General features: G+C 30.4%; 1 protein-coding gene across 1 annotated transcript; it reads right to left on the bottom strand.

Annotated features, from left to right (window-relative positions):
- Positions 1-405: 405 nt before the first annotated feature.
- LOC110026431 lies at positions 406-17,232 on the bottom strand. The gene is made up of 7 exons (XM_020727365.1): positions 17,107-17,232; positions 16,451-16,888; positions 16,191-16,354; positions 15,998-16,078; positions 15,758-15,833; positions 15,572-15,661; positions 406-813 (listed from the first exon to the last, which is right to left on the bottom strand). Exons 2-7 carry the CDS (start codon positions 16,869-16,871, stop codon positions 575-577), a joined length of 1,071 nt encoding a protein of 356 aa, XP_020583024.1. The 5' UTR covers positions 16,872-16,888; positions 17,107-17,232; the 3' UTR covers positions 406-574.
- Positions 17,233-18,885: the final 1,653 nt, after the last annotated feature.

Below are 18,885 nucleotides of genomic sequence, written 5' to 3'. Positions count from 1 at the left end.
TAATAAGATGAATAATAAAAAAAGCACTTGTTATAAAATATAATACTTTTAAACAATTTTAATATTTAAAAATAAAATCTTAAATCTTAACATATTTAGTACATTTCATATTAGGGCTAGCAAACTAACGAGTCTTGAGTTGGCTCAAGCTTAAGTTTAACTTATTAGTTCATTGAACTCAACTTACAAGCTACTTATCAAGGAGAGCCCTAGCCCACTCATGAGTCGCTCAGTTACAGCTTTAAACCAGTTCAGAATCATCTGAGAGAGATAAAAATGAGCAGCACAATTCTTTTGTTAAAATGGAGAATCTCATACGCCACTGAAACTAAATCGGAACAACCACAATCTGAAACTAATATCCTGTGCATAAAGGGAGAGAGAGAACCAGGTGAAGAAATCTCGTAAGTTTGAAATGCAGACCAAGTAATATAAATTTGCCAATAGTACAGCATACAAGTTGTAAGATTAACCAATCTTCAAAGGATAATAAGATGTCGGATGCTCATCCAGACTGTCTAACAAATCAATGCTGTTCACAGCTGATTTTGAGTTTTGGGTTAGAAAACTCTCCTCACTGGAACCTCCTATCATATGGATTAGGCCTTGCTTGGGACTGCATTCTCCCTGATGAGTAGAGCGGCTTCAGAAGCGCCGGCGAAGGCGAAGTCATTTTGCGAGATGACTGCCCTTCTTCTCCTCCACCTACGTTAGGCCAAGAGCTTTGCCTCGGTGCCATTGGTGCCTGTGGAATGGAAGGAAGCGCCAGTCTATGTGATGGTTCCAATTTCTGTCTGTCGCGCTCATAAATCCCTAGATTATTGAGAGATGTATCGAAAAGAAATATTAGCCAATGTTTCATCATACATTCAATCCTTTTTTGTATTCAGCATATACTTGGACATCAAATAAAAAAATCTTGTTGATAATATATACCATTAAAGGAATGAAAACAATAACATCATTTCAATAATACATAATTTCAAATAAAAAATTGGATTAGATATCCAGACTAAAATTTTGGTTACGTAGAGTTGCAAAGCATTGGATTTGATTAGAGATTAGTGCGGTAGAGATTTTGATTAACTCCCCATGCATTGCACCCATATAAAAAATAAATCCAATAACTTTGAGACCCATCCTAATGCAATTGTTTTCGTTTTCAAATTAATTTCAACAGAAAAACAATCACGAGCAAGATTATTCATAAAGCATAAAAGCAAATTGATTTTATATTATCAACATTATTTTTAAGCTTATGATAAATTGCATTCTCCAATGATAACTAAAACATTCTCCCATGATAATTAAAGCAATAAAATTTGTTGATAGGGGATGATTGGTTGGATGCTTCTAAAATGCATAAGTTTTAGAAATGCAATTGTTTGGTTGGATAGAAATTGAATTTATTAAAATATTTATATGTTTGTGGGAACAACATTCAAATGCATTGAAATACAAAAAATAGGGTGATTGATGAATGAGCAAGAACTTAACATGGTAGCAAACACATTACGGTGGCCCCAGTGAGAGAGGGTACACAAAGAGTAGCTTGAATTCCGTGCAATTAGGTGAGGGTAGGGAGAGTGAGATCACTGGCACGGATGGTGAGTGAAAGCAAGAGCAGTAATGGCAAGCGTAGCAAAAGAAAGCATAGCACAAGATTTGGAAATCACCCGATTTCAAATGAAGAAAAAATAAATTTCAAGGACATCTTAAATTCCTTTTTCTTTCCCTCATGCCGAGCATAAAGAAAGTTAAAATGAAGAGAAAGAAGATGAAAAAAAAACTTAACACTTCTCATCTAAAATCCTCTTAAATTATTGTTATAAGTAAGCCTCCTACTTTTGGTAACATGGTATGAGACGATTAGGTTATTAGGTTTCTGCAAACGGTTTCTGCAGAAGGTTATTGGTAACATGGTATGAGAAGATTTGTGATTCACCTTTACATTATATTTTATCAGTTGTGAAAAGGATCTTGTTGCTGAGAATAAAACTTTTTTGTGAAATTTCGTGAAGTATCTGTAGTCAAGAATGAGAGGAACTTGACAACAAATAAAGAGCCTTTTAACATGTTTGGATGACCAAAATCATTTACTTGATAAGCGGCCTCTCTCAAATCATAGCTTTTGTGAGTTAATTAATGATTATGGTTGTATTTTTTTTATTCTTTTTAATTATAATGCTGCATTATTGGATTACATGATTCATCAATTTAGATTAATGAAAAACTATCTTGTTGCTTTTATATTGTTTGAAAAGCTGCCATAAATAAATAATTGATGTATTGAGTTCCTTGATTATTTGTCCTTTACAGTTCCAAATGCCTAAGAAAGAATAACTTAGCTAACTTTGCAGCAGTGTCTTGCTGAAAATCAAAGACTCCTTATTGGTTGGTTATTTATGTTGCCATCTTATTTGAATTGCTCCTTGTTTATATTTTATGTTGCCATATTATTTAAATTGCTCCTTGTTTATATTTTATGAAACAATCTGTTTTGTACCTTCTTTGGGACTTGTGCAATGGTTTGGTTTGCTCTGAGACTCTGTTGGTTCATTAGATTTCCACTATTATTTCTTGTTTTTCTTTTATTTTTGGTTAAGATGTTATTATAGGCTATGATGATTACAAAATCTCATTATTGATTATTGGTATGGCATACGTGTTTGCAAGCATTTGAAGATAAGAATAAAAAAAGTTGTCTGAGATTATTATTCTTACTCTTACACTTTGAAAGGCAACACCTATGCAAACTATAATGGAGGATTACAATAGTTTGTCTGAAATTTAAATTGATGTCTTAGATATTAACTTCAATTTCAATATGCTTGGAAAGCACATAATTATGCAACCGGATAGTTGAGTTACATGAAAGTGATGAAATGAGTTCATAAAATATAATCTAAGACTCATTTAATAATTATATCTTATCTTTTATTTTGGTTTCTAGTTATTTTTTCCTAATACGTAAGAATTGCAGATACAAGAACGTTATCGGCTCATCATCATTCACTAATCACTACTCATTAGATCTTCAAACATAAAAATCAAGAAATGAGTACAAAGTCATAAAGTTTAATTTTAATGTGTTTTTTTTATTTTTTTAGTTGTACATACGTCATAAGTGTATGTATAACAGTGTAAGTGTAATTTTATAAATGTAAATGTGCAATTTAATTATTTTTTATGTTTTGATTTTTATTTGAGAGTATATTAGTACTCTTGTTAGTTTGTAAATTATAAATTTGTAATAAATTTATTTTTTAAAAGGGAAGTAAAATTTTGAAGTGATATATTTATTTGACAAACAAATATTGATATTCTTATTGTGTAAAGTTTAGTATCAAATTTATTCTTTAATTTTTTTTAATTAATCAATGTTTTATGGTTAGAAATAAAAATATTAATGCAAACAATTTTTCTTATACAAAATTATTACTTTAATTTTATTTAAAAATATAATTATTATAATTTTTTTTTTTATTCTAACGAGTCAATTTCAAGCCGAACACTAACACAAATAAGAAAATCGAGTCGAACACGAATACACTGTTTACGAGCAATTTCGAACACGAGCCAATTTCGAACACTACCAAATTCGAACGACCCGAACACAAGTCGAGTCTCGGCTCGTTTACAACCCTACTAATAGCAATTTTACAAATATTAAATTTAAGTCTTCATATTAATTTCGAGTAACATACTATACTCCTTGGGCACATCTCATTTGCATTCTCATTCTTTCGAATGATACATCTAGAATTATTTAAAATCATTTACACATAAGCGTTGTTTTATCTCATAATAATATCAATTGATGTCGTTTGACATTTAACTTATTATCATTTTTTTCTTCTAAACACTGCCATTCTAATTTTCCATTTATTTAACTAGATATTTAACTAACCAGAGCCGTCATCTAAAAAAATATACAAGTCGACCCATTTCCAATGTCCATTGTATGGCCAATTCACCAAACTTTCCAATCATTTTTTACATCCTATCTTTCCCAATTTTGTCATATATTTATTTTAACAATCTCATTTCCAATACAGTGAGATTGGCTGAAAGTGAGAGTTGGTAATCCTTCAACACTCAAATTCACATCAAATAATTAGTCTAATAATAATCTTAAAAAAAAAATACCTAAAACTTTTCATGATTTTTCAGACTCCCAATTAATATTGAGGCACATTGTATTTCAATCCCCCAACTTTAAAGTTTATATCCTTATTTAAATCATTATTCAACTAAATACTATATCAATTCCTTGAACCAATTGTACATTATCTTGATATTGAAGCACATCGTATTATATCACTTAAAAAGCATTAACATAATCAACAAAAAAGATAGACAGGTAATGTTGTTTTGCTGTAACACTCCACAACAATGACGAGTCAATTCTCCATCAAGTAATCATTCATAGACTAAAACATACATTTAAAATTTCTTCCTCTCATGTGCATCAAATAAATTCCTGCGGATCATATACCGTCTCAAAATAAAAAAAGATCATATAAATATCATTTCTTTATATACAAATTAATTTACATGAAAACAAAATACCAATTAGATCAAACTTCAAGCATAATATCAATTTGATTCTTGATCAACAACTTATTTTTAAGCTTATGATTAATTACATTCTTCCATAATTTCAATATATAACTCAAGAGTGATCCCAGTATAACTACCATAATCTTGAACTGTTTCTTAAATATTAATACCAAAATGACTCGAAGCAGAGCACACATTTTGCAAATGCTTCACCGTGTGCAACACAACATTGCACAGCTGGCTCTAGAATAAAAACAAAAACGAACCTTAATATTCAGGATTTGGTACAGCATTTGTCGCAGTAATTAAGCATAAACACTCACTTTTCCCTGCTATTTAGAATAGTCAATGAGTCATTATTTATTGATTATATGTTCCATCCCATAGCATCTAATTACTTCTTAAGTTTTCTCTGCATGCTCTCTCACCTGTCAATTTACTTGTGTGCCTCTCATTGATTCTTATTGTTGATTCTAGTAGTTTATTGCTCACATGTTTCATTCCAATAATGCTTCTAACACGATCACTTCACACTACCTCCACCTCTTGGTCTCTAGTTGGTCACTAAAACTCACAAGTCATCTTGTTTTTTAAATATTATTTATCAAATCAGTATAGATATCTATGATTTTTTCAAGCCATCCAAATTTATTCTCCACTACATTAATTTTTCATAAATGCTACTGTCATTATCTTTCTACTGTAATCATTCCATAATCTTTTTGTGGCAACAATTTAAGCATTTTCATATCCACTTCACTCCAATTGACTGTCACTGAATTTTACCATCGCAAAACTCAGGTCCATATACCATGGCCAAACAGCAATTTAATAAAATTTATGTGAAAATCTCCATGACAAACTCTTGTCCCATGATATGCTCCAAAGGTAGTTCTCCACAACATATCATTCAAGATGCACACGTAGGCATTTCCTCATATTCTATAATCTTCCTATAATCAATCATTCATAATCTTATCACTTCATTTGAACATTAGCTTTTATATTATGCTCAACATAGACACAATGAATTTTAAATCTTGGAACTTGGGTCCATTAACATACCTAACATAATTACAATTTTATTAAATTTGTTTGCAATTAGCCACAAATTTCTCGTCATATAACAGATTCATGAAGCACTTCTCCCCAAACAATCCTCCCCTCTGTAACTAAAAATTTTTTTGATGTTCTATAATCTCATTGCAATTTAATGAAATTTATGTAAAAATCTCCATGATATTCACGTCCCATAATATACTCCAAAGGCAGTTCTCGACAGTCTATCCTTCCTAATATACTCGGTAGGCACTTCTCCATATTCCATAACCATTACAAAATCTATCATTCCTTACCTTATCACATCCATTTGAACATTAGCTTTTATACTATGCTCAACTTGAATATCATTGACCTTTTAATCACCTAAAACAAAAGTCCATGTTACATATACCTAACATAACTGGAGTAAAATTTGTTCCATATAACATACCTAAAATAATTACAATTTTATAAAGTTTGTCCGCAAGTAGCCATAAATTCTCGCCATATAAGAAACACATCTCCCCAATAAATCCTGCCTTTTGTAACTCCCAAGAAGTTTTTCTATGTCCCATACTCCAAGTGCAATTTAATAAAATTTATGTGACAATCTCCATTTTATTCTCGTCCCATAATATGCTTCAGAGGTAGCTCTTCTCAATTCTTCTCAAACTATCCTTTCTAATACACTAGGTAGGCATTTCTCCATATTCTAAAATCATTCCTCAATCAATCATTCTAATCGTATCACATGCATTTGAACATTGGCTTTATATTATGCTCGACATGGACAAAAATGACTTCTTAACCACCTGAAACAAGGGATATAACATACCTAACATAATTGCACTTTTATTAAATTTGTTTGTAAATAGACATAAAACTCTCACCATAAAATTGATTCAAAATGCACCTCTCCCCAAACAATCCTCCCGTTTGTAACTCCTTGGAAGATTTTATACTTTTATAATCATTTCACAAACTGTCCTCTAAAATTTTGCCATCCATTCATCTTGATAATCACAATTTTTGCCCAACATAATTTGGCCCAACGAAGATTATTTTATTGGCAACTACTTGAGTCCACACACTATACTTAGCCCAGGCTTTTCTCCATTAAAACTACCCAACATTAACTCTTAAAACATGCCTTTAATGTGCACCCTCGTTCTTTTAAGAAAAAAATCCAAATTACTTAAAACTATTCACACATAAATCACTTTATCTTTTAATAAAATTGATTTATAATGGGATAATATACACAATATCAAATATCAATCTTTTATCTACTAGTTCTCAAGACATTTCCATCTATTATTCTAATTAAACATTTTTTTCATCAAATGCATAAATGATTAAAACCATATTATCTATTACATCTCAATCCAAAATCCTGAGTAAATCCAAGTCACCTAACTTTCCAATCAATTTTTCCACCAATCCTTTCCAGTTTTACTATACATTAATCTTAATAATCTCATCTCTGTTGAGCTCAAATTGCCTATTATTATATTTTCATACTTGGCCTGGTCACAATTTAAGAAAATTTATGTGAAATAATACACTCCAAAATCCAAGGTAGTTCTCCACAGCCTATGCTTTCCTTGGAAGACATTTCTTCGTATTTTATAATCATTCCAAAATCTATCATTCCTAATTTTATCGCGTCCATCTAAACACTCGCTTTTATAATATGCTCAACGCGAACATCCTTGACTATTTAACTACCTAAAACTTGGTTTCATATAAAATATTGTATATTATTTCAACTTTATAAAATTTGTTCGTAAGTAATCATAACATACTGGACATATAATAGATCCATAAAGCACTTCTCCACAAAAAATCCCCCCTCACTTAACTCTTTAGAAGTTTTCTATGTTCTGTAACCATTTCACAATCTATCCTCTAAAAATTTTTTTCCTTCCATCCATCCATCCATCCATCCTAACAATCACATTTTTGCCACAGCAAATTTGGCCAACAATGATTATTTTATCACCAAAGACTTGAGTCCACCATACAGTATACTTGGCCTAATTACTATAATATAAAATTTACATGCAAGTCTCCATACTATTATCTTGCATCACAATACGCTTCTGAGGCACTTTTCCATTACCTTTTTTCAACATCAGCTCTAGAATTATATCCTCATTCTTTTGAATAATACATCCAAATTATTTAAGAATATTCACACACAAGCATCGCTTTATTTTTAAACAATATTAATGTATAATGGCTAATATTACACATTATCATATAATCAATGTTTAAGCTACTAGTCCTACATCATTTATCTTTTAAACATCTTAATTATAATTCCAATTATCCATTTCTTTCATCAAATATCTAACAAACCATGTTATCTATAAAAAACATACATCTCATTTCAAAATCCTTCATAAATCAAAGTCAACTATCTTTCCAACCATTTTTTCCAACAATCCTTTCTAGTTTTGCCCTATATTTTCTTAAGAATTACATGTTCATTATCCTCAAACTGGCTGTAAGGGAATTGCATATCCTGAAACACTCGTTCGCATAACAAAACTAGTCTAATACTAGCATTATAAAATTAAAACAAGAATTTCCATGGTATTCTCGTGTCAAAAAATATTGAAATACTTCAATAATTAGATCACCCTACTCTAAAATTTATATTTTTATTTATATCATCACTCTTGAAAATAATATATCAATTATTTGAATCCAGTACACCTAGAAATCACTTATGTTCTAGCAATATTATCTCATAATTACAATTTCACATCAAAGTATACATAAATTTCATATCACATACCTAGCTTTTTCCTGTTAAATCTAATAAATATTTTTTTTATGTCGTTCTAAGTTTCACTTATTTTAAACCAGTTAGATCTATGCCATGTAATAATAGTGAACACAAAGATATCTCCACTTGATACCTTTTTTTGAGATTTTCCATTATCAACAAAAAATAAATAAAAGATGCAATATGGATATTTGATATAATCCTGTTATAAATTAGAATTCTGTAAATACTAACTCTTAAGAGCTAGTCAATATTCCATAAAATAATTCATAAATTTAACATTGCCTTTAAAAATTTTTTGGGGCATTTACATACATACCACACAAGTCTGATGTAATTACATATCTAAAACACTTAAACATTCATATTTACCAACATACCACTCAAATCACATCAAAAATACCATCATCACAATTTTTTGAAATGTGAAATACAATCTTTCATGCATATGTTTATGACACCAAGGTGTTACAAGTTTAAATATCAAACTTTGGGTGTAAGATAAATACATAAGAATTGTGTGGTATATATGTACATTTCCATAATTTTTTTTTTCATTTATATACATCAAATAAATTCTTATGAATCACGTACCTTTTCAGGATATAAAACCACTTACAATATTCATCCCACATAAAATAAAATTAATTCTTTGTTTTTTGTTAAGCTCAATACCATTACATTCTCCCATAAATTCATTATAAAACTCAAGTCTCAAAGATGATTCCCCTATAGCTATCATAATAATGAACATCTCCCTTTTTTTTAACTACTGATACAAAAATATTCTTTGGTCATTATAAAAAAAATCTACCAGTGCATTCCTACTAAAAATATTTCTCCCTCAATTTGTTGATACTTCTTTCTTGAGATGATTATGAAAATGGAAAAGAGAGCTTAGAAATCTTTCCCCTCTAGAAATCTATCCCATCAAGCTAGTACAATTTTAAAATTTATAAAATATTTCAACCTGAAATAGATACAATATTGTAACTAGAAATAGTGCCCTGCAAAAGTTCTCATGAGTACGAGGCCTTAGAATATTTATTCTTTCATAGACACTTAGAAGCGTAAAATGCATGAATTTTCATCTTTTTTCTACAAGATTTTACCAATAAAAAGACCAATCTTTCATATATTTAACAACTTTTTTTTCAATATTTTCCAATAAATTATAGAATAAAAAAACAATTTCCTATTTCAATAGCATCAAATAAATTCTTGTTGATCATAGAACTCTTCAAGATCAGTGAAAAAAAAAAAATTGCTTTCTCTTATATATTCAAATTAATTTTCATGGAAAGAAAACTATGAACCAAATAATTCTTCTTGCAGAAAATCAAATTGATTCCTTGATTATATTTTAATCTCATGATCCTCAAATCCCACCATCACGTCATGGTATAACCCAAGATTGACATCCCTATAACTATCATCATCTTGAATTCCTACATTCTTTAATTATCGAAATGTCCTTCTGTTGAAATGGTAATCTATCATTCTATTCCTTCCAAAAATATTTAGCCATCACATTATTTATAGTTTTTTCTAGAGAAGATTTTTAAGATGGAGAAGAGAATTTAGATTTCATTTTAACACAGAAATCCAGTCATCAAACATGCAAAATTGTAGAGAGTTTGAATGCTTCAACTGAGAAAATTGTCCAGCACGCTTTCTCAGATGCTAAAGCTATGAATAATTCACTCTCTCACAAATAATTAGATGTATAAAATGGAAGAATTTCATCCTATAATATTCATCATATTATGCATACTTTATATTTTGTTCAGTAGTTTTTGGCATGATTTATCATCATCATTAGTCATATCCAAACTATACGAGGTAGACCATAGAACTTCATTTTCGCTGCTAATATTGAGTCTTGTTACGTGCTAAACCTTATCATATATAAATCCTTTTTAATGACTCTTTATTAATCACTATGTTAATCTTCAATCGATTCTTCTTCCAAGACCCTTCTTCTATAATCATTCAACAATTTACCATTGGTAAATTTGTCACACGTCTTTCTCAATAATATCTTTTTTTTATGCTCAAGTTGATCATCATTACCATTCTAAAAACCCAATATTATAGTCCATACAACAAACCTGATCAAATTGCAATTCAATTAAATTTATTTACAACCCTCCATAATATTATATTGTCACATAATATACTCCTAAGCACTTCAACGATAAAAAAAGGCAGGTGGCACAACAATTCCCAAAACATATCAGGAAATCAAACAACACATCCAAACAAATACCTTGTCAAAATAAATAAATAAATAATAAGTTATGAGAAGATAATCTTATGAATCTAACCAAAATTCAAACAATTAGATCTAGATCTGTTACTACCGCCCACTTGAAATTCTAACAGAATATTCACCTAATAAATTCTAGCTTCCTAAATATCCACATCAATTAGGTTAGCATTGATCATGATGGTCATTTAATGGACACTAGTGTCCCATAGAGTTTCAAATGTTAAGTGTCAAGCGTCCAGTATTTCTCAAAACGCTCAAGATAACAGCTTGAAGATGGTTCTCTAGGCTGTCCCGAGGAAGTTAAATTCGTTTGATGAATGTAGAAGGCAAATCATGATGTTATTCTTACGCATCCAACGCCCAATGAAAAGCTTAAGATTTACTTCAAAACACAGGAGCCCAAAAATGCCAAAAAAATCAACCTGATTATTCAACAGCAGATAGCTAACGATCAGATCTTCTCATATAAGGAAGCTCTTCAGAAAATCAGAATTCTGCTAAAATGATAAAAATACATGCACCGAATCGGGTTAGCCAATCACATAGTCTGCCATCTCCAAGAAATGTACATGTTCAGAGTTCAACCCAATTCCAGCAAGAAGAAGAGGGTATTATCAAGAACTAAGGCTCCATAAAGTAAGGATTCATAATCTTTTCAAACCCTAAATCCTATAAATACCGTTTTAAATATTGCAATATTTCGATCTCCGAATTACCAGGATAAACCAATCAAGCAAAACTCATCATATGTTTGGTTCGTTCTAATTTTTCATAGCAAGCCAGTCAATCTAAGACAATCGAATTGCCCTTTACGCTTCAAATTCAAGCCAAATTACTTCAGTTGAATCCCAACCAATAAGACACGACTACCAATTAAAAACCTTCCCAAAAGTTTAAGCTCAACCATGCAACATCTGTCACCAAGAATGCAAGAGCAAAATAAAAGTCATCATGGGCAAATAACCATGCCTTTGTTTTATAATTAATCAATAATAGTGCTAATGTGGGAGAATTTATGAGAACCCTTACTTCAATCTCTTGTGGCGACCCAATCAAGATTGCACATGTTTTTGACACTAGGCACCAAAAAAAAGGTATCAATTGACACGAATAAGCCCTAAGATGTGAAGTTCAATTCAAGTAGAGTTTGTTTGATCAATTCGAAAGATCCATTCATTTGACCCAATCATCAAGTATCAGCACAATTCATGCCCAAACCTAATGTGTTTACAAGCAACATCAACCAAATGTCACCAATCCACAAGATTATTCTCTTTCCACTGAACTGACTTGGTCGGTCAAAATCAATTTCAATATGAATTGGAAGCTAAGAATTATATATCGATCAATAAGGCATCCAATTTGCCAGTCATCGCAAATCCATCCAAAAAGAATCTTCAATTACAAGATTGCTCTTTACAACAAATGGATATTAGCTTGCCAGAAGACTGTTCATCATAAAGGCACAATCATTCACTGGTCTCAATCAATAGTGTATATTCATAAAGAGATGCAACAACCCAAAAACAAAGATTATCAAAGTTTACAACTAATTTCTTATATAACATCTCATTATCATACATCACAAAATCAAATTACTTAAAACTTTTCCCTTAGTGTATTATGAATGTTTCCCACAATTCTTTCACCTTTACATTACTCCCCAAGTTCGGAACACCTTGATTATGATCGACTAATTATTTATTAAGCTTTACTAAAGCATAACTTCTTTACCTTATCCAATAAACCACAGCATAAAACAAGCGAGCAAGCATAAACACATTCAATCCAAATTGATTAATATTCCATGCAATAACAACTAACAAATTCATTATTTTTCTTTACTTATTTAAATATAATAGTGCATTTTAATTTGTGCAAAATGTCAACTTAAAGATTGTGTCTCAACCAATAGTAGTAATGATAGCCAGGGGAATTCTTTTAAGGGGGCCAAAAATGTCCCTAAATATCATATTAAAAATTTTAATTCAAGAATGTACTTCATAAGATTATTTTTATTTTTATTTTTATTTGAAAAAGATCTAATTCAAACATAATATTAATAATATTTCATTTCAAGACATCAATAAAAATTTTTAATATTTTTAATAGACTAAATTAAACATCAATAATTATTCCATTATTAATGAATAAACATATTGCTTCTTATCCAAGTATTTATACTTATCGTCTATTTTCTATTTAATTAGATTAATAAATCTATTATATTAGAATCTACATATTGACTTAATGCAATCCATTTCTAATTTCTCAATTTAAATGAGTAAGTTTTGCTGATATTTATTTATATTATATGACTGAAAGAAAACTTGTTCATAATTTACCAATTATTTTATTTAATTGGAGTCAAGTAAATTTGATACTAATTTCAAATCTATTAAATTGTTTGGCATTTAGATTTCAAGAATGTTAAGTATTTATTTAATTTTAGCTTAACTGTTAGTTCATTTACGTAATCATTAAATAGATTTCAAAAATTCTTTGTTATATGAGATGTTAAGTATTTATTAAATTTTTAGCTTACCTGTCAGTTCACATTTAAGACTTCAAGAAACCATGTTCATGATTTAACAATTATTTTATTTAATTGGTGTCAAGAAGTTTGATACTAATTTCAAATCTATTAAATTGTTTGCTTACTTAGATTTCAAAAATTCTTTGTTATATGAGATGTTAAGTATTTATTTAAATTTTTAGCTTACCTGTTAGTTCATTTAAGTATTCATTAAATTAAGGCAAGCTAATATTAGTCCAAATATGATTATAAAAAATTTAATCAAGCTGAATATGCACAAATATACGTGAAAGCTTGACCAAAAAATCAAGCTGAATATGAACTTATAATATGACAAAGCTATGTCCGCTTGATGCTATACTCAACTCAGCTCAGCTATAGCCCTATGCATGACTTAGCCTATTCAGATCATCAAATTTCTTCCTTCCACCAGGCAAGCTTATGTATGGTTTATAAAAATAGAACTTCGGAAACACTAATATCATTGTATCTGCTACAAATTTGAAAACAATAAAGAATTGACAACTATGTACAAGTTAATATCATATTCCATACAATTGGTCTCAAGTTCATGGTTTTTTTCACCTGGATCTAAGTTAATAAGAAAATAGAGCTCAAAAAATTTAATGGCTTCCAAAATACACCTACTAAAGTAGCATCTAACCAAAGTTGCATCCTGTAAATAACAAGATAAACCATAGAACATGAAAATTTTAATTTAGAAGTGGCTTTTTCTCATAAATAGTGGATGATAATAAGATGAAAAAATGGATCATTTTTAGGTTTCCTGATGATTATGATGATATAATATTAGGTATTCTATAACCTAATGGTTGATTTATATATTTGCAAATGTATTTCAACATATTTAGATCGTAATTATGGTAACATGAAAAAGAAACATAATTTTATTTTTGAAGAATCATTAGAATATAATTCAAATGTTTATAAGAAATAAAACTGGGTTTACACATTTTCTGAATGGCATATATAAAATTTAAGCTACATGCACACTTGATTGCAAACACATCTGTAATTTGAAATTTGGAATTTGGAATTTTTCTTTAATTAAATTAATAAAGCTGGTATTCTATCTCTAATAATTTAATTATATTTAAAAAAATTGTTGAATCAACCAAAAAGTAATTTTAAATAAAAACAATAATATGCCTCTATAAGAAACATGAGGGTTTTAATTTTCTTCATAACTACTTTCAGCTGTATGAAAAATGTCATCATCAAAAGCTTGTTAGCCATGGCTTTCAACAATGCTACCTTCTCTAAAAACTTTCAACCATAAAAAGTAGAAACTTTTCAACAGTCCTCACCCACTAATGATGAAATAAATATATAAAAATGAACGCTACAATGTCAATGAGGTTGGACTTTCATCAATAAACAAGAAATAAAATGGTAGGCATTTAGGAGACACAATTCAAAGTGTAAGTTAGCCCCTAAAGAAGAGATAATGCAAATCAAGGCCAAATAAATAATAGAGAAAATCAAAACAGCTCAATCTTAGTTGATTCACCTTATTATCTCTCCCTAATCAAAACGAAGAAAATAATAAGTAACCAAATCTCACAAGTGTCAATAAAAATTTACTCAATTACTAACACTTGCTCCATATCATATAATCCTTATAGGAAAACGTCTACAATATTGAAGATAACAAAAGTTAATGATATTAACACCATCCACTTAGCTTAATTATTGCATCTTACTACCTCAAAACATGGTCTATGTAATGCCAACCTTCAAAACAAAGTTTGCTTATATTTTATCTAGTCAATATGATCCCTAAAACAAGTTTATAGCCTAAGATTGGAAGAAAGTAAACAATCAAGAACAAGATTATGTAAGCCCGTCATAGAAAATTCTAATTTTACCATAAAAAATAATGCTTCTTAACAAGTTAATGTTTTGGATAATCTATGGTCATATTATGGCTATCTGATAATAAGTATAAAGAAATCAATACTATCACTATAGATAGATGATTACCCCACATATGATAGTAATTCATCATCTAACAAGAAAAGATAAGAATTTAATATGGCCCGTGGCTTAATTTAAAAAAAGTATAATAAACAAAAAAAAAATTACCCAAACAAAGATAAATTATAACCAAACTAATCAAAAATTGCATCAGCAAGGTAACATTAAAAATCTTCAAGGTAAGGATGGGAAAAACAAAACTAAGGTATATTGGAAAAAAAATCAAATGGAAGTATTATGGTTCTCTGAACTTCCTGATAAGCATCGAACTAAACAGTTTGCCAAATAAAAAAATTTCTAATTTCAGAAAAATATCAGACAGTATGTTCAAAAGTGCTATAATGCATTAATTTTGTGAACAGCTTACTCATGTTGTCATTAGCAAATGCACTGCTCCATTCTGGCAAGTATTGTCTCGCTTTACCATTCCAATCCTCCTCAAAATTCACAAGCTCATCTGGCACCAAGTTCATATAAATAACATGCAAAGTCAATATTAAAGAATAAGCCAAAAAAAAGGCCAGTCAAGAGAAAACTTATCCATCCGACATACCTTCGTTCAAGTTATGCAGTGTTTGAACCGTATCTACCCTCCCATCAGAATTCAGATTTCTTGTAACTGAATGACCCTGCAAGATCAATGCCAATTGCCTAGTTAATTGTCACCAAAGCACCAACTTAGAATACAAATTCTCTACAGTTGCATCTAAGAATCTGCATAAAGCTTGTATTTGTAGATTTGAAAAGTAATTAAACATGAAATTATGCTCAAGATTAATGGCTTGAGACATACCTTCCCATGTATTCCTTTGGATATCCTGTGACTGGCTTTACGAGTGCTTAAGTCAGCTTCTTTGTTCTCCTCCATGACCACCTAGTTTGAAGATATGATTTGTGAGTGTTCACATAAAAATACATCACTGAAACATCCGATTATTCATTCAAAACATAAAAGAACTCTCCAAACTGAGAGTCATTTCGCTTACTCCATCACCACCGGCTCTCCTTGTGGTAGAAGAAGTGTAATAAGTTCCACTAGGACCACCATAAGAGACTGTAGAGCTTTGAAAGAAGTAAGAACCATTTTGTTGGTGTTTTGCATTAGACCTGTTGAACTCATTGATGTTGTGCAACTGTTTCTTCTTTCTCCCTAAAAAACATTTCTTTTAATAAAAAACCAATGATTCTTTACAAAGTACAGGTATCAAATCAGTCTATTAACAAGCACCATCTCCCGCATAAATACCTTCCACATCATCGTCGGGTTCCTCAACATATGGATTCTTGTCAGGCCTCAAATGTTTTCTGGGGTTGACCTTTTTCTCAAAATCAGTCTTTTGTTCCCCTTCCTCCTCTTCATCATCTGAAGTCAGTTCTTTGATTATCGGTCCCCCTGATCTCTTCGGTGGCAAATTCTCGTGTTCCAGAAATCCACCATGTGTGGCACGGTTGGTTGTTCCAAAGATACTCCCTCCAGCACCAAAAAGGTCATGCCCCATCATGCTACCAAATGGCCGAGTAAAGAAGGGATCATCAAAGGGGTTCGCCCCCCCAAAGAAGCTTGAAATTAGGCTTTCTGGCCTCCCGAATCCACCGAATCCACCAAATCCAGAGGGAAAACCCCCAAACCCAAAAAAATCATCCCTCCCACCTCTGCCCCCTTGCATCGTCACCGCCTAGAAACCTAAAAATTGGCAAAAGTTTAAAACAAACGAAACAAACTCGTGGCTATAAATCCATACAAGAAGAGGGTAGCGATTATGCAAGTCTAGAAACAGAACAGCAAATTGATGAAGAAAAAGATACCAAAACATCCGTAAAGCCAGTATCAATATAAAAATTAATCACCGAAAGAAAACCCTAGGCCAGTTCTCAAAAAGGAAAATAAGATTGAAGGATTACCTAACAGATCGTATGTAGGATGATTGAGAAGGAAGCTTAACAAAATGAGAGGAAACAATCTATGTTCAGGAAAATGAGAAGTGACGATCGATTATCAAGACGGTAAATTTGCCGAAGAAAGAAGTTTTTGGGGTGGAGAAGCAGAAATTGCGATAAATAATTTTCGGTAAGTCGGCATACCGGTATGATAACTCGCGGTAGATTCTAGAATCTTCAAAGCATGCCAACAAGCAACAACAACTTGCTCCTTTTTAAACGAGTCGGGCTTCGATTAGCTTAATTAAACATTTTATTGCTCAGTTTGAAATAGCTTATTAATAATTTATTCATAATTAACTCGATCCAGGCTCATTTATTCGTCCGGAATAAGCATATATTCAACTCGAAATTATAATTTATTTAAATTTAATAAAATAGCTAAATTATAAAATCAATCTTTAATTTCATAATATGGAATCATAAGTGAGATTATCTATATAGACGTTGCTATTGATTGTTTATGTTTCATAAGATAATTCGTTTTTTTGAATGCACGATGTGGGATTAAATGAGGGAGTGGTAACAGCTGGACCACGAGGCTGCTAAGGTGTGAAGATTTTGCGAGCATTTACATACATGCCAAGTATTTAAATATAACTAATTCTTACAGAGTAATATGTCTAATATAAAAATTTTTACATTTATGTTTATAATTTTTTAAGGTGATGAATATGCATAGAATTGTAGGGATGTCTAAAAAACTTGTTGTTCGTGAATAGCTCATGTTCGGCTCGTTGAGTAACTCGTGTTTAATTCGTTCATTAAGCAAAAGGGTCAAACATGAACAAATTTTTTTAGCTCGATTTATAGAGGAGAAGAGCACGAACAAAGGTTTGTTTGCTCTTATTTGGCTCGATCTGACTTGAATTAATTAAATAAAAAAAAAAATAATATTACTATAATATTTTATATTAATTTTTTTTATTATATTTTATAAATATTAGATGTTATTAATTCTTAAATAATTTTAGCTAGGATTATAATGGAAATATTTTTTTATGTTAGATATGTAAATACAAAGGAATTCGTTAGTATTTATGTAAATGGTGTGTTTGAGCGGCTGCTGCTTTTTTAAAAAATTGTTTTAAAAATACTTCCTGGAGAAGCAGTTTGCAGGAGCTCTCAGAAAGTATCTGTTTGACATATATGTTTTCTTGTTGTTGTTTCAGATGAGAAAGACTGTTTTGCTCTTATATATATAATATATTCAAATAAATGTATTCTTAAGAATATTCATAATTAAATAACAGAAAGATGTCATACTACTGAAAAAACTAATAGTTCAGTCAAAAATACTTTAATACATAAAAAGGATAAATCATTTGAAGCAAATGATTACAATAATGAGGACAACCACTGCAATCAGCAAGTCTAAAATGATATTTATCTTGAAGTCCTGATGATCAAGTCATCGGGACAATCTGCTTCCCATGCCAACATCTCTCCACAACTGACCAAGGTCTGGAGAGACTTCGTCAGTGTTATCAACCCAATGGAAAACATCACCATTTGCAGATTCCTATTTCTAAGATAAGAATAAAATCTTCTCATGTAGTTGTCTTTGCTTCTAGACCAGTACTTAACACACCTATCATCATAATAACTGAGTGAAACTTTCGAAGTGCTTGATGAATTATTATTATTATATTGTATTGCCTTAATTAAAAAAATTAAGTTGATCGAACATTAGAATTTTTTTAAAAAAATGTAAATAGTCTTAAAATTAGGAATTAAAGTTTA

This window comes from Phalaenopsis equestris, unplaced genomic scaffold, assembly GCF_001263595.1.
Source record: "Phalaenopsis equestris unplaced genomic scaffold, ASM126359v1 Scaffold000002, whole genome shotgun sequence".
NCBI classification, from domain to species: Eukaryota; Viridiplantae; Streptophyta; class Magnoliopsida; order Asparagales; family Orchidaceae; genus Phalaenopsis; species Phalaenopsis equestris.
Note: the sequence above shows the minus strand (reverse complement) of the source record. Positions and strands in the feature narration are given on the sequence as shown.